The 22,259-nt window shown below is 38.5% G+C and overlaps 2 protein-coding genes and 1 long non-coding RNA gene across 5 annotated transcripts in view; 2 read left to right on the top strand and 1 right to left on the bottom strand.

The window, feature by feature from the left end:
* The window catches only part of LOC139777238 (uncharacterized), a 46,156-nt gene that overhangs the window by 15,113 nt on the left and 8,784 nt on the right, over positions 1–22,259 (top strand). The window lies entirely within an intron of this gene.
* Positions 9,732–15,223, bottom strand: LOC139777228 (uncharacterized protein F21D5.5-like). 3 transcript variants are annotated; one of them, XR_011719286.1, is made up of 7 exons: positions 13,918–14,489; positions 12,911–13,243; positions 12,633–12,791; positions 11,494–11,775; positions 11,339–11,400; positions 11,117–11,250; positions 9,732–11,037 (listed from the first exon to the last, which is right to left on the bottom strand). XR_011719286.1 is itself a non-coding variant. In XM_071714531.1 (7 exons), exons 4-6 carry the CDS (start codon positions 11,764–11,766, stop codon positions 11,247–11,249), a joined length of 339 nt encoding a protein of 112 aa, XP_071570632.1. In that variant the 5' UTR covers positions 11,767–11,789; positions 12,633–12,791; positions 12,911–13,288; positions 13,918–15,223; the 3' UTR covers positions 9,732–11,037; positions 11,117–11,246. The 3 variants fall into 3 exon arrangements, 2 of the variants coding, with proteins under 2 accessions (XP_071570632.1, XP_071570630.1); XM_071714531.1 differs by having other exon boundaries at positions 11,494–11,789; positions 12,911–13,288; positions 13,918–15,223; XM_071714529.1 differs by having other exon boundaries at positions 12,911–13,288; positions 13,918–15,193.
* On the top strand, positions 16,662–19,001 carry LOC139777232 (uncharacterized). Its single transcript, XM_071714533.1, has 4 exons — positions 16,662–16,722; positions 16,805–17,137; positions 18,187–18,410; positions 18,664–19,001. Exons 1-4 carry the CDS (start codon positions 16,662–16,664, stop codon positions 18,841–18,843), a joined length of 798 nt encoding a protein of 265 aa, XP_071570634.1. The 3' UTR covers positions 18,844–19,001.

Raw genomic sequence — 22,259 nt, 5'->3', positions numbered from 1 at the left:
TTTCTGGTTAAACCATAATTTCATTGTATATAAAATATCCATACGATATCCATACGATATCGCGAGTGTATAATTAATATCTTGCGATATTTTTCGATCTGCCTGGGATATCCTGTGGACCGTCATCTAAGATGTCTGCAAGATCTAAATAGCCGGACACTTGTGCATCCACTGGATATCCACCGGATATCTGAGACCATTTTGGGATGTCCTACGGTTATTGAGATATCCCAAAATGATGTCTGTAGGACGTCCCTCAGATAAAGTGTGCTGTGTGGGTTATATATGGGTGTTTCTACGTAAATAGGGATTTTTACTGTCCAAGCTTGTTATATGTTCATGATTGAGAGGAGGGTAAGCAAGCGTTGTGAAAGTTCACTACTGCCATCGTATTTGAAGTATCGCACAATAATCTGCTAATTGGGGAGTGGATTATCCAACGGAAACATGCAGGAACTCCTAAAAATGTCAGTCACCTGGCCTGTCCATTGACGAAAATTCTCTATTCCAGTTACACTTACTCCCTCCAATTGCAAACTCAATTGAAAATTCCCCATGTTCATTCAATCATAATATAGAACTAAGATTTTAACATCATTATTAAACATAAATCTCCCTTTGGAACCGAAAAAACCGGCTTCAAACTTGGTCCGGACATTTGGAGTAAAATTGCACATTTTGAATTTTACCGCGGTTCCGCCATGTTGCATCGATTCAATGGGACTCTCGTGTGGAGATTTCAAGAATTGGACATCAGGTGTGTTGTTTACATTATTGGTGGTTGGTTGTTTTGAGCGTGATACAATCGTAATCATGTATTTCTCTTGAGAAAAGGTATGTCATAAAATTACGCGTCATTTGCCTGGCACATTTTTTTTATTATATCGCAGTGAATTTTTCCTTCTAGTGGTAAAATTCTGATGATATTCGGTGGGCTAAACTTGATTTTTAATGGAAATTGGTTTACGTCAATTCAGGAGAAAGTGAGGTTAATTCAACCATGAAATGTCAGTCTACTGGCATGTCATTCACCTGGCCATTCATGGGTTTTTACCAATAAATATTGATTCATGTTTGTATTTTTATTAAATCACGAAGTCAACTGACAGATTCCCAATTCCTTGACGTCAATATTTATGTAAGAATATCAAAATCTGCTAATTCCATACGAAAATGGTAAACCGGCATTTATCAAATTGAATTTTTTTGCTAATTGTGAATTTATCTCGGGAATAAGTAATTTTAGGAATTTTTTTGACATTTCCTCTCAAAATCACTCATTGTTGAGGTAATTCAATATTTTACTAGACATGCAAAGTCGACTCGTTACCACTTTACCAGATCACTGATGAATGAGCCATTACTTTCAGGTTTTTGATGTTGTAGTACGCTGGCTTTCAGGGTATGTTTCTGCTTCTATATTCACTCAAAAACAGGAAAAAAAAATTTTTTTAGGTATGTTTGAAATTGAGAGATTTGCAATCTGAAAAATCCCTATTTACGTAGAAACACCCATATAGTGATTCAAATAGGAGAGGGAGGGAGGGAGAAAGGGGGAGAGAGAGAGAGAGAGAGAGAGAGAGAGAGAGAGAGAGAGAGAGAGAGAGAGAGAGAGAGAGAGAGAGAGAGAGAGAGAGAGAGAGAGAGAGAGAGAGAGAGAGAGAGAGAGAGAGAGAGAGAGAGAGAGAGAGAGAGAGAGAGAGAGAGAGAGAGAGAGAGAGAGAGAGAGAGAGAGAGAGAGAGAGAGAGAGAGAGAGAGAGAGAGAGAGAGAGAGAGAGAGAGAGAGAGAAAGAGAGAAGGAAAAAAGAAAGAGAGGTACATTTACATATATTTTAAAAATATTTTAATATATTTTAGTATCATGTAATATGCACTGTTTGTGGGCAGAGCGGGCAAAACTGGATCAAAAAGTCCTTTATCATTTTGTAAGTTTCTTAATAATTAATAAGAAATTACTTAACACAGATACGTGAATCGGGATGCGTCTGTGCGATTTGACGAGATGGAACAGCCCAACGTTCACGTTTTGTTAGGTGCGTGGCGAGGCATTGGAAGGAGTGCATAACAACGGCTATACATGAACGACATTCGTGCGTAGCCATTGTTATTTATAAAGCGCTCCTCCTAATATTTCTCCACACGAGTAACAACGTAAACGTTGGGCTGCTCCTCTTCGTCAAATCGCATGGACGCATCCTGATTCGCGTATCTGTACCATTCAATTTCTCATTAATTATTACTAATAATAATTTGAATTTACAATAATCGATTCTTATTATTCTACGTATAAGGGACTGCGCATAATAAAAGGAATAAGGAACAGAAAACGGGGAATAGGGAACAGTTCGTTATTAATATATGAAATTCATTAACATATGTAATGTATTAACATAGAATAGTCGAACAGAGGAATAGTGCTAAGAAACAGTAATGAAATTTTATTCTATATTTTGTATGCCATGTACACAATGCATATGTTACGGGCAAAATCCATATAGTGTGCAGTGTCGGGATTGCCCGGGCAATGTCAGCATTGCACAACGCGACTGGGCAAAGTAGTTTATTAGCGGACATTGCCCGGTTTGATGTGGGCAAAGTTAACACTGCCCATCCAGCGATGGCAATGTCAACGACTATTATCAAATTGCGGACTTTGCTCGGTTCCAAGTGGGCAATGTCGAAAATTAACAGTTAGCCTTATGTAGGCAGGGGAGGGACTCCGTTTCCACCGAGACGAGTTGCCACATGGGTTTACAACTTTCCACGCATGGAAAGTCCACGCATGTACTTTGCAAGGCACACTATGTGTCTAGTTTAACGGTAGTGGAGCCCCCCGCAGGGGGGGGGCGGAACCTACTGCCTCCATGTAGGGAGCGGTATCTCTGTCTCCCCTCCCCTATGTTTTTCCCCCTCTTGCGAGGCTAGGAGGGAAGAAAGAAGAACGAGGTTGGCAGAACTGATTAGAGACCGTTAGAGTTGAGAAAGATATATAGTAGCTGTTACGCGTGGCTCGCAATAAAAAGCGGCACACGCACCCTCACCCGCACCCGCGGCGCGCAAGCGGCGCAAAGTGCACACTCGCACACACGCGCACGCGCGCACACACCCGTACCCGCACACGCACCCGCACCCGCACCCGCACCCGCACCCGCACCCGCACCCGCACCCGCACCCGCACCCGCACCCGCACCCGCACCCGCACCCGCACCCGCACCCGCACCCGCACCCGCACCCGCACCCGCACCCGCACCCGCACCCGCACCCGCCCCCGCACCCGCTCCCGCACCCGCACCCGCACCACACCCGCACCCGCACCCGCGCACGCACCCGCACTCGCGCACGCACACATGCACACACACACGCACACAAAACACTCTTTCTTCCCCCTTTTCCCTCTCCCCAACAAATCTTTCACCAGTACATTTTATGATATAGCATATATCATCCGAATTTCTGTAAATACACCACGTTTATGCTCAATTTTCAAGGTGTTCCCCAAGCACCACGAACTTTTTATTAGCTTTATCGTATTCAGGAGATCAAGATCTACAAAAAACACTATTTCTTTTACTTACACCTTTTTGGGCGAAATTCGTCCCTTTTTTAACATCCTCCTTTTTTGCACTTTATTTAACTTACCAAAATATATTTAAATCAGTTCTGCGACCGCATTTTGATGTTATACTTTTTCTCTTTCTTTGATGTTATACTTTTGCTCTTTCTTTAAATGTTTATTTCAATTTTCACAGATTTTCCGCTATTTTTCTCGATTATCTAAAAATCTAGACGTGATGGAGCAAAACGGTTTACGAATTCGGATTCAGTGACCCAAAATCTATAAGAAACACCTACTCTGATCCCAGTTGCTTTTCAAAAAAAATTTTTTGTGGTCCTGTGTAATTGTTGTCTTTTGAAAAGCGGTCAATTTGTTTTAATTTTGAATGTAGTGCAAAAAAAATGAAGATTTTTTTCTTATTGGTAAGAAATTTAAGTACATAAAAGATGTATATGAATTACCATACAAATCCAGTGATTTTAATATAAAAGTAATGACAGTAAATAATGATAGCATATTTTCATGGCCAATTACAGATTTATTAGGTAAAGCATGGAAAATTCCTTTCGAAAATCATCCAAATACATTTGCAATATTTCCTCTTAACCATACAATATAATTATGTATGTTAGATTATAATTTTTTTTTCAATAATGTAAACTACACATGATGTATCACGGAATATTTTATCATAGAAAAATGGATAAATATCAATTTATCATTGCGGAATTTCATGACGGGCTACAAATTATACCCTCAGTATGGTACAATACTGATCCGTACAAAATTACCTTTCTTAAAAAAAAGGTAAAGAAAGGCGCCAAGTACACGTATAATAGTGTATATGTTGTTACCTCGAAAAAAAAAGAAAGTGGTAGTATTATACCTCGAAAAAACCTAAGTAACAAGTGGTAGACGTACTCTTTGTATCTCGAAAAATCTCGAAAAAATCTAAGCAGTAGTATCTTTATTTCCAAAAAATTATAACCCAAGTGATACACATCACAAAATTATGTTACCTTATCAAAGAAGAGTCGCGCTTTAAGTGATCTATTACAATTACAAAAAAGAAATGATATCTCTTTAAATTACAGCGCCAATTACAGAGAGAACATATATATTGCCTCAAAAAATAATTGTTGCACTACTTTGAAAAATCTTTACATGGTGTCAATTAGAAAAAGAATGTATGATAACAATTTTATAAGATTAAAAAATTTTATTTAAATTTAACAAGGGAATACAAAATATTTAAATACAAAGTTTACATGTGTATTTTTTAATGGTCATAAAGAATTACAGAGGAACAGTACAAAATAAAAATATTTTATTAAAATATTTAATCCAACGAGGGAATACAAGGTATTTAAATACAAAGTTTATATATGTATTTTTCAATAGAATAAAAGATTTAATCACAAAGAATTACAGAGATAGTACAAAATAAAAATATTTTATTAAAATACATAAATTTTTCTTGTAAAAAAACTTGGCGCTGCTAGACCTCGAAATTTTAAATAAATAAATAAACTTATCCTATACTTAATTATAAGCCGCATTATTCGCCGTCGTCACGCACACCCATATCACTCGCTCGCACATACACACCACGCTGATAATCATTTTGTTACTCCCGTCGCATTCTTCTATGAATTATTTTCATTTATTGTTATCCTTATTTATTTAAAATTTCGAGGTCTACAGCGCCAAGTTTTTTCACAAGAAAAATTTATGTATTTTAATAAAATATTTTTATTTTGTACTATCTCTGTAATTCTTTGTGATTAAATCTTTTATTCTATTGAAAAATACATATATAAACTTTGTATTTAAATACCTTGTATTCCCTCGTTGGATTAAATATTTTAATAAAATATTTTTATTTTGTACTGTTCCTCTGTAATTCTTTATGACCACTAAAAAATACACATGTAAACTTTGTATTTAAATATCTTGTATTCCCTTGTTAAATTTAAATAAAATTTTTTAATCTTATAAAATTGTTATCATACATTCTTTTTCTGATTGACACCATGTAAAGATTTTTCAAAGTAGTGCAACAATTATTTTTTGAGGCAATATATATGTTCTCTCTGTAATTGGCGCTGTAATTTAAAGAGATATCATTTCTTTTTTGTAATTGTAATAGATCACTTGAAGCGCGACTCTTCTTTGATAAGGTAACATAATTTTGTGATGTGTATCACTTGGGTTATAATTTTTTGGAAATAAAGATACTGTTACGTCCTGCAGACTCCACGATTCCCCTTTTTCGCGAGAATTCTTAGGTACCTAAGATAGCCCTAGGTTTAAGATAAGTAAACTAAGCGCGGACGGTTATCGATCGGCAAGCGAGGTTTGATCTCCTCGCATTCCTTTTTGTTACGATCAAACTGCCTATTTGCTTGAGGAACTGAAAGCGACCTCCCAGACGAATTCTATCAGTTGTCTGGCCCACCCGGCGACATGACGCGCGAAAAGGGCCTTAGTCGCAGATAAAATTGGTAAAAATCTTTATTGCATCGAGCGAGGTTTGTTCGTACGATGTTTCCGACAAACAGAAACAAAGCCTAACACGTGTTCTAAAATACACATAGTGGAAGTTTCTGTTTGCACTTAAGATCGAGAGGTATGGATCGTCTGTTAACATAGGAACAGGGTCGCGAGATAAATAAGGACCCCTAATAAAAGGAAAATCGGCAATAGTCGAAAACAAATGCGTCATGCGACACTGGGAGAAGCGATGAGTTGCACCCCCGATAGGACGGTGGAGGTCTTACGAGGGGACTCACCAATGGAAAACCGGAAAAATCGATAACCGTCTCTAGCTTTCTAGGATAGGCGAAAACTTAAGATCTGGGTCTTGGGTGAGAAACGTCTCGCCCAATAGAAAACCCTCTAGATAAAAATTAGAAGAATCCCACCAACCAAAAGTCCCAAAACGAAGACCAGACACCTCCCACAAGGAAATCCACCCTTTCCACCCTTGGAACTTTCCTATAAAAATCGCGACTTTAAGCACTTACTGTCACTTCCGATCCGGCACGAGACAATTCACTTCTGAGTTCATATACTCATCCCAGTTTTCGTTAAATATTAAAGACGATTTTTGTTGTTCGGCATCCTAAAAGAATTGCGAGTAAATTCTGTGCGCGCTAAGTGTCACGAACCACCCTCACTAGCGACTAGGCGAGACCTGCGGTCAGCACCAGCCCCGACAGAGATCCATATATACCCATACACCTGTTTCATCAAAAAGTAAGTCCTGTACACACACACACGTATATATATCGGCTCCCCTTCGTTTATATATTCACGGGTTAGGGAAGTCTCTCAGTTAAAACCTTCAACTATTTTTAACCCTATTACTTCCGAATTAGCCGATTTATCGGTAGATCCGCCATAGTCTTTCTCTATTACTTTGAGTTAGCTGACCCGTCGGTGGACCGAGGTATATTGCTTTGAGTTAGCTGACCCGTCGGTGGACCAAGGTATGTTGCTTTGAGTTAGCTGACCCGTCGGTGGACCAAGGTATGTTGCTTTGAGTTAGCTGACTCGTCGGTGGACCGAGGTATATTGCTTTGAGTTAGCTGACTCGTCGGTGGACCGAGGTATATTGCTTTGAGTTAGCTGACTCGTCGGTGGACTCGAGGTATATTGGTTGAGTTAGTTGACTCGTTGGTAGACTCGAGCCACTCCTTGGATCTCCAAAACCTGAGGTGACTTCCCCCCAGTTGGCGGATTTTAATAATTAACAATCCGCTAACTTGTAGTGGATTCGGCCGGTCCCACCCATGAGAAGTCGCGAAACGCCGCGAGACACGAAAGACGTCGTCAACATAAGCGGGCGCGAAAGGAGGTCGAAACCCAAGGATCGGAATTTCCCCAGGAACAAGATAACCCCGGTCCTCCGCATCTCGCCATTCCACCGCTTCCACCAGCGTTTACGGAGGAGCCCTGTTGTTCATCACGGGAGAATCGCCCCGTTGCCGCACCCCGTCGCGTTGTCCTACCCTCTCGCCTCGTTCCCGCACCTTATCGCCCCGTTTGCCGCGTCCGCCCTTTCCGCATACTCCCCGTTAGACCCAATCCCCCTCCTCCGGTCGAACACAGGGTACCATCCCCGACCCCCTCGACCGCCTCCACCATCGACATCGATGAACCTAACCCTTCCGAAATAGTCACCCTAGATTAACAATCATTTCTTTTTTTAATTCATAAATTCTTGTCCCTCTGTTTTCACTCCCCAAACTTTTCTTATATTTAGTTCTTAATGTCGACTTAAATTTCAAGTACTCATATACACCACACACACACCTAATCAAATTATTATGCTATTCAATCCCGATCTCGATGTAATAATAGCGGGCAGGATGTCCACTTCCAAATAGATTCCCCCTCAAAAGGTTCTGCCCGATCACCCCCGCACTTATGTAACACCCGCGAGAAGTACACACATGTACCTTAAACATACACTTCCATTGTAAAATGCTTTCAATCTACCGTTTAATTTGCCTAGTTCTCACCTATTGTAATATCGACAGATTACTTAACTTAAATTTATAATAAATATTTTATTTATGTTAAATACAAATTTCCATTTATTTATAATCTAAGACCTAACTCACTACTCATCTCCCTCTCGAAATTGCACGAGGTCCGATCCCGAGTTAAAGGGATTAAATTCCTTGACTCGAAAGAGGACCGACGATCGCACCGCTCACGGAAGGCGTCTTAGCGTCCCTACAAACGTTGACCCTTCCTGAGTCATAAAAGTGCGTTCGGGCTCGCGCCACGCGCCGCAGAGCGCGTACCTGCGAGCAGTATTCTTAAGCTTCGAGTTGCGTCCTTCCTTACCCCGACCCCCCTGGTTAGCCATTCCTTCGCTTCCCAGATTTTCTTATCCTAATCCCGGGGTTGGACGTAACAATACTACTGCTTAGATTTTTTCGAGATTTTTCGAGATACAAAGAGTACGTCTACCACTTGTTACTTAGGTTTTTTCGAGGTATAATACTACCACTTTCTTTTTTTTCGAGGTAACAACATATACACTACTATACGTGTACTTGGTGCCTTTCTTTACCTTTTTTTTAAGAAAGGTAATTTTGTACGGATATCACGCCTTTTTGTAGTATTACGCATTTTATAAACAGTATGTACAGGGTAAAGCTATTTGGAGGTATTATACTACCACTTTGTTTTTTTCGAGGTACCAACATAATACATATACACTACTATGCGTGTACTTGGCGCCTTTTTTTACCTTTTTTTTTAAAAAGGTAATTTTGTACGGATATCACGCCTTTTTGTAGTGTTACGCATCTTAATCTTATAAACAATATATCTTATAATCTTATAAACAGTATGTACAAGGTGTGAAGCTAAAGGTGTTACGGACTATTATTTCTAAAGAAAACAACAATTTAATATTTTGCTTAGTTTTTTTAAAATAATAATCTGTAACCTTTTTAGTTGTACACCTTGTTAATGCTATACATATGTATACCACAGAAAAAAATTACTACTTAAAAATAAAAATGTAATGTGTCTGAAGTTGTTAATAATAGGTAAAACGTTTGACACACACACACACACACACACACACACACACACACACACACACACACACACACACACACACACACACACACACACACACACACACACACACACACACACACACACACACACACACACACACACACACACACACACACACACACACACACACACACGCGCCTTAGGGTAGCAGAAGAGAGAACAAGAGAAAAGTATCTTCGCGAACAATGGAGCTAGTCTCATGACGATGAGTCAAGTATGTACAAGAGCGAGATCGCAATGACCGATATGCAAGTGGATTAACCTAGTCGCGAAACCTAGCCGTTATACTGTTGAAGAACCGACCGCATAACATTCCGTCTTTTTCTAATCCCGCTGTGAATCGATTTTCCAGCTAACGTATATCTTATGTCTTCGCAAAGTGTAACTTTTAAATCCTTTAGGGAGATCAATCACTTCAAGACGACACATTTTTTTTAGAGCGATTGAAGAGAAAGACAGAGAGCTTGTAAATGTCGCGAATAACGTCTTAGACGGGTATAGTAGCGTATACGTCAAGTCGGGAGGCGAATAGAAGTTAAGCAATGGAGAAAAAAAAGACAGACCAAGATATGCGAGTTAATTCAGTTATGATATATTTTTATATATTTTACAGAAGGCGTATAAAAGATGTAAGAGAACTTGCGGTAAAAATTCATGCAAGTCTTAATAACTTCAAGGATTAAACTGACGAATATACAAAAGCTACTAAATGTACTCAAAGCTACTTAATGATTAATACAATGCTAAATGAAGTGTTGTACAAAATTTGAATAGAGTCAAAGATTGCGGTCAGCTACATATTATATACACGAAAATGAATTACGAATGATTATTACGTAACGATGTTCATTGCGCTATATTTTCGCTTTGTTAAAAAATTATAATAAATTATAATAAATTGAGTTAATCGCAGCGCGCGACAAAGTTATGTACGTGAGAACTGTGAGCGATTTAATGATTGTAATCTTACTTGTATACATTTCCTAGAAAAATATTTCTATATTATGTTTAACAACAATATTAAATATTAACATTTCATAACTGCCAAACGTTTCCAGTTGAGCGCAATTGCACGAGTTACGAATCATTTATGGACTCTTTTTCTCAGTTAACTAGTTTCTACTGCATTGAAATCTTGCATAGAAAAAAATGTATTAGCATATCGCGCAAGAATCATAGATATCTAAGTAAACAATTAATCAAATATATACAGTATATATGCGTACATCTGGATTAATCCGAAAGCTTAGTCTCCATCTTTTGAAACATAAAATAATTTTATGCCACAACAGTGAAGTGCGGAATATTAAATAAAATGCGCCATTTAACAATAACTTATAAGGTAACAAGTTTAATCTACGGTGACCTAAATTTAAACGTGAAAAGAAATTAAATTATTTCAATGAGTTCTCGAATCGTCCCCAATCAGAAATAGACATGAGTCACGTAGAAACGAATTTCCTAATTCGTCTGAGTTATTCGATACAATGTTCTAGTTTAAATGTGACACTACTTTGTAAAATGTTAAGTTTTATTGTTTTCTCTACCCTACGATCAATATAACAATCTTTATAAATTTCTTTCTAAATAAAAATATTCTACACAATCGGAAAACTATTTTACAACATGAGTAAAGAACGAAGTCAAAAAGCGAAATAATCAATTTTGACGCGATTAAAGGGGATCATCAATAGCGATTGTATTAAACTCTAGTCCATACTGACTAAGAATCGCGGATTATGCGTGAAAATTGTAGAGTTTCTTGACAACTCTTATGTACAGATGGATTCAAGTGTTTCTGGCTTCATTCATCTGGTCCCATGCCTACTTGTTCAGCATGTCCGTTCATTACCAGTTCTTCAGTAAGGGAAATTAGCTTTAAAAATCAATTAATTTCAATTAATTTGCGCATCTGCAAAGAGATTCTCGAAGATTGGATAATAATAACTACTTACCTCATAATTTTGTATCATAAAATAAATATTTGCATAAATATTAGTTTGAATGCGACCTTCAATCTGAGTTTGGGCAGCAACTCCCTTTGAGGAACAATTTTGTACCACATTGCAAGCTTCTGTCGACCATTTACCTGCAAAAGAGTAACATCAAAGTATAATTACATATCCAAAGATAAATAATTTTGAGTGTAGAGATGTATATATCTAAAATCTACTTACACGTAGGAGTTGATAATAATCTCGTTGATTGAAATGTGGCTAGGATCAGTCAACTCGCGAAACTGTAATATAATAATAAATCGATTAGAATTTTCGGAAACATTACTTCATACGATTCTTTCACACGATGACGGTTAATGTTAATTTCCAATTACCTTATTATTACGTTTCGCGTGTTCTATACTTGTCGTCATGACGAAACATCTGACCGAGACATTGCGCTTCTTGGCTATCTCAATATCTCTCTTTCTCGAAGCTGGATCAGGATTGGTATTGTCTATAACTATACTTTTTCCTTGATTCAAGTATTGTTGGACTGCAGCAATGCACTTCTGCCAGCTGCCTAAAGTGTCTTTGTTGACGTATCCGTATTCCTTCAGATAATTCTTTGCAAAATGCGATTTTCCGGAGTCTGGACTGCCGACCATAAGTACCACCTGTTAATGGATATCTATAAGCACGAGGAAAGAGCGGGCCTCTGTTCACATTTGACGTTCACGATGATATTTGTGTTATGCACGATGCTTCTGTCGAAACCGAGGAATCACATGTCGGAAAAATTTTACTTAGGTATTTATCATTAAAAGAATACTTTGTATAATTCTCTTTTATGTTATTTCTTATTAGATCATGGTACGAGAGGAACAAACACATTTTTCCAGCGAGTAAATGGGAACCTTTTGATCCAACAAAAAGTTATGACAAGTATACAGTGTCGGATAAAAATTTTAAGAAAGATAAAATCTGATAAACTTAGATTCAACGAATTGTCCAATTCCGTTTAAAGGATTCAGATTCAAAGGACTGTAATTTAGTAGAGCTACATAATCGAGTAAATGAATTAAATATTATCACATAACTGAATGAATTTGAATCTGAATCCTTTAAACGAAATTGGACAATTCATTGAATCTAAGTTTATCAGATTTTATCTTTCTTCCTATTTTTATCCGACACTGTATACTTGTCATAACTTTTCGTTGGATCAAAAGGTTCTCATCTACTCGCTGGAAAAATGTGTTTGTTCCTCTCGTACCATGATCTAATGAGAAATAACATAAAAGAGAATTATACAAAGTATTCTTTTAATGATAAATACCTAAGTAAAATTTTTCCGGCATGTGATTCCTCGGTTTCGACAGAAGCATCGTGCATAACACGAATATCATCGTGAACGTCAAATGTGAACAGAGGTTCGCTTTTTCCTCGTGCCTAATCGCAATATTACATACATTAAAATAACATGCCAACATTGTGATATTGCTTCATAAGTTTTATTACTTAGTATCTTTACCTTAGTTACAATAAAATCGTAAAACGTATAATGGTGCGGTAATATAAGAAAGATCCTCCTTGACATACATTAACTGATCTACCATTACTGTTTTAAGCTCGCTGAATTCACGCTTCAGAACTTCTAAACATCTCTGAAGAAGCTGATAGATAGAATTACCTGTATGTGAAAATTTAATTTATGCAGTAGAACATTATATATCACGCCAATGTTACTCCAAAAGTGACACTGGAGTATTTTAATGACTTAAAAATTCTCTAAATCACTGAGACATTCACCTTTCTTCATTATAACACTCCGACGATAGCCAGATCCATCCCAATAACTGAATGTGATCTCAATTTCTTCTTCCTTCAACGCGTTCTGCTTTCCAGCCCATTCTTGCCTCAATTCTTCCTTAAGTTTATTTTCCTCCTCCTCTCTTTCCCTATCTGGCAAGAAACTTGTATCTACATCTGGATTTTTCTTAATCTTCTTAATCGTGAGGCCATCAGATTGCTCATTTTCTGACTGCGGGGATTTTTCGGCATTGTCTTCGTCCAGATTAAAAGACAAAGCTTGAATTTGTCTCTTCTGTTTGTTCTTTTCTTTTCCTGCTCTTTTTCACGTTCCTTGTATCAAAGCATGATATGTATGACTAGATGACATTCAGAGCACTGGGCAAAAATCGCATAACATTCAGAGCACTGGGCAGAAATCACATGTATATATATATATATATATATATTCACGGCAAACCGCATATATAACATCGTGTTATTTTTATTACATTTAGGAAAATTATTTCATATTAACTCAATAGGCGTTAAACTTGCATACATAGGGAGCTTTCCAGTAAGTGACACAAGCCGACACAAACGTCGTTCTATCTTTCTTTTTTGGCAATGAGTAACAAAGACAAAACGATACCTGTGTCGACTTGTGTCGCTTGCTGGAAAGCTCCCATAAGTGAATCTTGCGTTTTATGTAAAATTTTGTAAGAAATCGGTAATCTAACCTATACTACGTTTACGCGAACGTTACTTAATTCTGTAGTAACTTACGAACGATACGATAATTCCTCCGCATAAACGGGAGATTTTATAGTAACTACGATGATATCGTTCGTATAAGTTACTACAGAAGTAATACTCACGTAAACGTAAACTATTATTCTTTGACTTATCAAGAGTTGTAAACTATTATAATTCCTGTCACATGCACTTAGTTGCGTAAAAGAGTCACGGTGCGGTTTCGCTTTGCGTCGTATAATAATAGGATAATTACATGTAAATAAAACAATTACCTTGAATCAGAAAAAATATTAATCGTCGCGTCGCGTAAAGAGTCACGGTCGGTCTCGCTCCGCGCGTACTTGACGTGGGACACTATGGGGGGTTTTTCAGTTCCTCCTCGGATGAAGAGGGGTTAGGTGCCTTGTACGCTACGGTAATTGGCACAATATCATTAAACCTTGAAATATGGTAACACACTAAATAACTTTGTCTATCTTCCTAAAAAATGACTTAAAAATTATATACAGAATATCAAGTCTTTTTGATCTGATCAATCGGATAATGTCAATTTCCTCGTAGAAATCCACAGCTCTGAGTTCCAAGTCCAATAACACTCTTAAATCGTCGTATTTGTGACACTGTAATAACAAATGGCCCAGATCCTCCCTCTCGTGTCCACACGTACATCTCTCACTATCAGTATAACCTTTTCTCATCAGAGAAACACCAAGATTGAAATGATTCGCCCTAATCCTATTTATTAACGTCACGCAATATCTCTCGAGGTTAATACCCCAGAACCAAGGTTTAACAGCGCCACGCTCATAAAAATTGTGGAAATAAAACATGCTCTTGTGTGCAGAATTCTGTATTATCGATCGTTGGGTCGCGTCCCAAGTCTCCTCTCGAATGCATTTCATAAAATCCCCCACTGGGATTTCAATGGAAGGGTCCGCCTCCTCTTCAGACGCTTCCTTAGCCAGACGATCCGCCAACTCGTTACCCTCAATCCCGACATGGGCAGGGATCCAGACCAGCACAACCCTCTTTCCATGTACCTTTTCCAACTCATATATAATCGTTCTGGCTTCAGTAATGTATCGATTTTTATGTACGTTTAAATGATTATTGCGGATAGACATAAGGGCCGATTTACAGTCCGACAGAATGACTATGTCCCGATCTCTTGATTGTCTCTGTATTAGCATAAGTTGTAGAGAAGATTTCACAGCAAAAGCCTCCGCAGTGTATGATGAACATAAATATGGCAGGCTCATTTTATAGGCAAAGTCCTCATCACATATGACCATACTAGCGCCAGTGGATCGTTTTTTCTCATCATATGAGCCATCTGTATATATAATTTCTGGAGAGGATCCCAGATCGTACGACTCGATAATATCCTGGATAAGACTCTGTCTGGAACTGCCAATATCCAGGTCCACCGTCGGAGTAAAAGTATGGGCCCCGAATGACCCTTGGAATATCTCGAACTTTCTCGTGGCGCCAATTTCCACTCTGAATTTACTCGTCCTTTTCCAGATTTCAGTAAGGAGAGAGAATCTGTACATAGGCTGGACAAAACGTGCATAACTCTCACAGTCAGCCAAGCGTTGGAACTTATTATATAGCCCATTATGGTTATATGCTATAGTCTTATTTACAAAATTACAGCCCAGCATGAATGCGCGATCTCTTAGTAATCTCACCTTGGCCTCGGCTATTACTACGTTATTTGGAGTGCTGTTTCTGTAGCCAAGTGCCGTACGAAGACCCAGGTATTGAGCCCGTTCCAACCTCAACTGGGTCGCAGCATCTCTGGGAAAATACACAAAAATACCATAATCCGTGATAGACCTAACGAGACTCTTATATAACATGAGTGCCGTGTTAACCTCCATGCCTCTAGAAACGCCACACAAGTATCGGATAATCGAGTTCGCCTTGGATACCTTAGATCTTACTTCCTGAACCTGACGGTCAAATTTGAGCCTATTGTCAAGCCAAATGTCCAAGAATTTCGCCCCGTTGCTGTTATACACATCGCAGTCGCCGATCCGGATAGACAGCTCCTTATCCACATAGCCGCTCCTAGAGAATTCCACAAGGACCGTTTTTTTTGGTTCAAGGTCGAGACCGATTCTTCTTAGTCTCTCGGCTATTATGTTCACAGCCTGTTGGAGGAGCATCCTGTTTCTTCTGCGATTCGGGCCAAAGACATACAGTCCAATGTCGTCAGCAAACTCAACGGCCTCAACGCCCTCAGGCAGGTTAGCACACAGACCCCGGGTATAGAGAGAATACAATGCTGGGCTGAGAACAGCACCCTGCGGGAGCCCCCTGAAAATTAACCGATCCACAGATTCTTGAGAATTGACTATGAATTTCGCCCTTCTACGATACAGCCAACTTCCAATGAATCTGATCAAACTCGAGGGGCAATTGAGCGCTATAAGTGTCTCCAGCATAGTGGGGCGTGGGACACTATACCGTGTTATAGGTTATAACTGACTGTGACAGGTGACAGCGCGCTAAACGCACTGTCTGCACTGGTCTGCACTGCGCGCAGTTTACACACACGTATACATCGAGAAACTGGCGATACTAGTGGCACCGCCAGTGTCGAAAAAGTGAAAAGGACGCGATTCCAGCCAATGAAATGATGCCATGGCATGAAAGACGGTCGACGTAGAAGAAGTATCTTAAAAATAAATTTTCACATTTGGACTTTGCGTCGCAATATCTCCGCTCGTAGGGCACGTAGCGGAAATATTATAAGAGAAACCCCCCCCCCCTAATTCGACCCCAAGCTATCGATTAAGCCTACTTAGAACTTGATCCGTTCACTCGTTATCGAGATCTCAACATCTCGAGTACTCGCAACTCGTCGCGTCGCGTAAAAGAGTCACGGTCGGTCTCGCTCCGCGTGTACTTGGCGCGAGACACTACCGTGTCTCTTGATAAATTATCATGTATATGGCCTAGTCATATGAAAACTAAATACCCTATTAACAAGGCTATATTGGCAAGAGAGATGCCTCGAGAAAGGTGTGATTGGGAGGAGCTACCAATTAACAGAATTTTTGGTGGAGCAAGTAAGAGAATTTTATTTATATAAATTATCATTTAATATATGTAATTGTTGTATACATTTTTCTTTTGTTTTTAATGATTTAGATACTTATAAACAAAGTTTAGAAAAATTAAGTGTAGCGCAAGACACGTCAAATATAAATGACACTGGGATGTCATCAAATGGTTTAACTGAACAAAAAAAACAGCAAAGACGTAAGAAAGCTAAGATACAAATATCATCATCATCTTTTTCTTCAGAAGACATCTGTTTAAAAAATAAAGAAAATAAACTAAATATAAGACAAAGTAAAATCCTGCCTCCTTTTCTTGACAGAGGAAATTTTGTATCAACTAATAAAGACATTGACAAGCCCACCCAAAATATTACAAATATTTTACATGAAAAAAATGTTATTAATCCTATGAACAGTAATGGTGAGTTATAATTAAAATTTATAAATACTATTGGGTTGTCGGAAAAGTCATGACGTATTTTTGCAACAGATGGCACTAGTTCAGTTTTGGAAGTACTAGAGTCATTCGTATGTATGTTATTGCTATGTCATTTGACAGCTGACGGTTCTAGCTTCATTCTAAAAAAAAAAATTGAGCGATTTGGTTGAGTTTTGGAGATTTTACAACAAGTTGAAAATGGAAGACCAAACTGTGCATTTTCGCCATATTTTACTGTTTTACTTCCGTAAAGGGAAGAACGCGCGTCAAGCTTGTGAAAAGTTGCGTGAAGTTTACGGTGACAATGCTCTACAAGAACACGACATCGAAAGCAGACATTCATCAGAGGAAGGTTATGCTCTCAATGTGGTGGGATTTTAAAGGTGTCGTGTTTTTCGAGCTCCTACCAAGAAACCAAACAATCAATTCGAATGTGTACTGTCGGCAATTGGACAGTTTGAACGAATCTGTCATCCAGAAACGTCCAGAGCTCGTTAATGGTAAAGGAGTTGTGTTCCATACGTCATAACTTTTCCGACAACCCAATATGACACTTACGACAAAAATCATTAATAATTTCTTACTGCTTAGATAAAAACAACAAGAAACAAATTGCTACGAATAAAACAAACCTTCATATGCAAGATTTTCCTGAAAATACCGAGAAGTATTTGTATGCTTATGATGGTATTTATTATAAAAATTAATTACTGTTATACTTTTTACTTTTTGTTAAAAACAAAACTGAGAAGTTGAGTCACCAGCAAATAATTAACAATTAGCACAGGAGTTTTGTTCGACCAAACTGGCAATTTTATTATTCAAAAGACGCTACGTTTCAACCGCAAAATTCGAATTTTGCGGTTGAAACGTAGCGTCTTATGAATAATAAAATTGCCAGTTTGGTCGAACAAAACTCCTGTGCTAATTTTTACTTTTTTTTTTACTAAAAGGTCCTGTACTTAAAAAAGTATATGTATAATTATTGTATGATACTTAGCACTAAATAGTAGCATTAGTTAAATAATATATATTTGTTCCAGAGTTCAAGAAACAGATTATAAGAAAATTAAACAAAATATTATATAAATTAGACAATATAGAAAACAGATTTAATATGCTAGAGGAGAAAATGCAATTTTCCTGTCATGATTATGATAGCCAAGAATGCGATATCCATTTCCCGATTTCTACACTTACTGAGTTAATATCCTTTGAAGACCAATTACAGGAAATCAAATTTAAGGATACAGTTGTATGCAATAAAAATTTTTTATTTTTATTATATTATTATAGATGTTAATTAATGCTTTTTCTATAGAGTAATAAAACAATGTAATGTTATCTTTGATTACATTTCTTATCATTAATTCATGAATGACATATTTCTGTTACATATTGTTAAAATAAAGAAAGCTAAATTTATTTACGTATTTAAAAGTCATTAATTTATTATACAAAATCTGTATTAATTTAATATTATTTTTAACATTGTTTATTTCTTTTAGCTTAACGTTTTTAAACTTGTTGGTGGAGTTGATGCACATGCCATGATACGAAATATTATGAAAAAAGTAATGACAGATACTTTAGCCCAAAATTTTAGCTGGACAGGAAAAAGAAATAAGCGTAGCTTTAAAGATTTAAATCTTTCTAAAATGATCATACGTAAGATCTTTTTAATATAATTTTAGATTAACTTGGTTGGTCCATGTAGGGCCCATTTAGAAATCCCTTTAGGATTTGTCTAAAACATACACATATATATTTATCAGAAAATATTTACAATTTATATTAAAAAACACTTGTGTATGTGCGTACAGTATGTGCGTAATTGTGAATGTGTGTACAGAAGCTGTTCGTGTAAAATATAATGAACTGACAGACAATGACATTGCAGAATACACATCAAAATGCGGCTTTCTCAAGCTACTGTAAGAGTTCAAAGAGACAAGTATGTATAACATTTTCTTTGTTAGAAACGTCATAATTGCTTACAGATTAATCAGATTATTTGATTTGATTTAAATTAGATTATACTTAATTGGTCTGTCGACACTAAGCCTGAACAAACGGATGTTACTTTTCCTGTTTAATGTGCTAAAATATTATCTGTTCGCGAGAGTTTGTTCAATTTGCGCAGAGTGTAGGAAGTCGAGGCTAGAGTGTAGAGAGTCGAGGCTATAGTGTAGGGAGTCGAGGCTAGAGGATAGGAGAGAAAACAGAATAGTAATAATGGCGGAAGAGCATGTAACGAAAGCGCGCGAAGTCTGTGCAATACAGCGAATTATAGATCGATATTCATTGTGAGCATTCATTTACATCCAAAACATTTGGCGCCCAACGGTACGGCTATTGAATACACGATTGAGATCGAGGAAAAGTGAGGAGGATACAAAACGCGCTTGAGGCAGGCGCATACAGGCATATGAGACGCGTGAAACAAAGCGTCGCAACCACGTACGAGATTGAACGCGTAGAGGCAGACTCACGCGGATGCATTACTATACAGCATTAGGCGTATCACATCGATACACAGCAATTGGCGGACCAAGGAATTTCGCACGCGTAGTGACGAAAGATACGAAGCGATACCGCAACATAACCTTAACGTGGCGGTTAACGAGACGTGAAGCATCGAAATCGAGAAGGTGAGTAAATCGGTCTATAATACCGTTCTAACTCACGTGCATTCCAGATTCTTTCCAAAATGTCGGAAATGAGAGCGCTAAAGCAAAAAAGGGCCCAGATAAAGGGGCAAGTCACCAGAATACGGTTATATTTCGAAACGGAGGACGTAAAAAGCGCAGCAGAAGCACAAGTGCGATTACAAAGGCTCGAAGAGTTATGGGACAAATTCGAGCAAACACAAGACGAAATAGACGCTCGGCCAGCAGAAACGGACGAACAAGCGGCGGCGATACAGGCCGAAGGCGAAGCGGAACGAGAGATCTTCGAAAGCAGTTACTATGGCTGCAGCGGAAGCGCGGAAAATAATAAATACAGAAGCAGCTGCGCAACAAGTCGCAGCACAGCAACCAGCAAATCAGCATCACGTACAAGAGCCAAGAGACGAAGGACAGCGACGGAATAAGCCGAAGTTGCCTGAAATTAAATTGCCAGAGTTCTGCGGCGATTATACAAAATGGATGTTCTTTAAGAACAGTTTTGAAACAACAATACATCGCGATATCGACCTATCGCCGATGCAAAAACACCAATATTTGGTCGGTCTTCTAAAAGGTGAAGCTCTTCAAGTAATTCAGGGGTTTAATATATCGGACGAGAACTACGAGAATGCCTGGACACTCCTGAAGAATACGTACGATAATCAGATGTTAATTATCGAGACTCATCTTGACGCCCTGTTACAATTTCCGAATATCGCACAGGAAAATAAGGCTCACTCAATTCGACAATTTATATGGCATATTCATACGCACATGACATCACTGCAGGCGCTAGAGCAGCCAGTAGATGAATGAGACACGATGATAATTCATCTGGCAAAGAAGAAATTGGCTTTTCCTGAACAGCGTGACTGGCAGAATGTGACTAAGAACAGAACGCCGGGAAACATGCCGAAGATAGAAGAGTTTCTGAAATTCTTGACGGAGCGATGTCACACGTTGAGAGTTTTGAATCAGAATAAGGGAAAGCAAACGTCCAGCGAGAAGCCAGCGACACAAAAGAAAAGCGAGAAGAAAGTCTCACTCACGACGACAACGGCAAGATGCAAGATCTGCGAAGGAGGATATCCGATATACAAATGCAAAGAATTGTTGAAGCAATCAGCTCCTGACAGAATGAAGACAATACGAGACAAACGACTCTGCATAAATTGCCTGAATTCCGGGCACTACGCAAGGGACTGCCGGTCAGCGACGTGCAAGAAGTGCGACAATCGCCACAACACTCTGCTTCATAGAGAATCTGAGCCGCAAACAAGTGAGAGCAGTACAACGGAGACGCCGGTCGTAACGTGCCTTACCCAAGGAACGAGCATGCAAAGCAAACTGGAAACGCAGACTTTAGTGAGCGAAACGTCAGAGGAACCGTCCTTAAGTGTTTACTACACGCAAAAAACAGAAACTCGAGTAATCTTATCGACAATTAGAGTACATGCATACGATTCGGAGGGCAACGTGCAAGTCTGTCGTGCGTTACTAGATCCCGGATCGCAGACTAATATAGTGACAACAAGTTTGACGAATAGACTCAATTTGGCTTGCAGCAAAGAAGAACGGCCCATTACAGGTATAGGGCAAAAAGAAACAAGTGCTCGAAAGGTAACGCAACTGCGGATCAAGTCCATCCACAGCGAGTTCGAGACGACATTACAATGTTTGGTATTACCGACGATAACAGAGCGACTTCCGCAAAGTAAGATTGACGTAAGGAAAATAATTCTACCAAAAGACGCTTTACTTGCGGATCCATGTTTCAACGAACCGGGTCCAATCGATTTACTTATCGGTGCGGGACTGTATTGGAAGTGTCTCATCGGGTCGCCGAAAAATAGCATCGAGGGACAACCATCAATACAACAGACGCAATTCGGATGGATAATAGGCGGAGAAATAACCGAAAAACAACCGCCGTCATCAGCAATCTGTCTCGCTGTGACTAACGAAATGCTACTGCGACAGATAGAAAGATTTTGGCTTCAAGAAGAGATACCAAGAACTCCACAACTGTCGGAAGAAGAAAAGGAGTGTGAGAAGCTGTATGAGACCACATACAAGAGGAACGCGACGGGAAGGTTCATCGTGCGCTTACCTACTCGGCCTAACGTAACACTCGGAGACTCCAGGGAGTTTGCTTTCAAATGCCTCATCGCATTGGAACGTCGATTTACCAAAAATCCTGATTTAAAAAAAGGATATTGCAAGTTCATGCAGGACTATATCGATCAAGAGCATCATACCAATTGATTCGTCTCATTATTCTGTGCATAAAAGTATTAAGGTAACATTACCGAAAACTTAATGTTTTACAAGATATTTTGTATTTTATGTCAAAATACTAGAACTTTCTAGCCTTATAATTCCAAAAGTTATTAATGAAAAAATACTTTATTATAGTGTTTTGAAAAGCTCTCGAG

Source organism: Temnothorax nylanderi, unplaced genomic scaffold, assembly GCF_030848795.1.
Source record: "Temnothorax nylanderi isolate EJ_2023f unplaced genomic scaffold, tnyl_v1.0 TNYL_tig0141_pilon, whole genome shotgun sequence".
Taxonomy (NCBI): domain Eukaryota; kingdom Metazoa; phylum Arthropoda; class Insecta; order Hymenoptera; family Formicidae; genus Temnothorax; species Temnothorax nylanderi.
The sequence above is the reverse complement of the archived record's forward strand: the minus strand, read 5'-3'. Positions and strand labels throughout refer to the sequence as shown.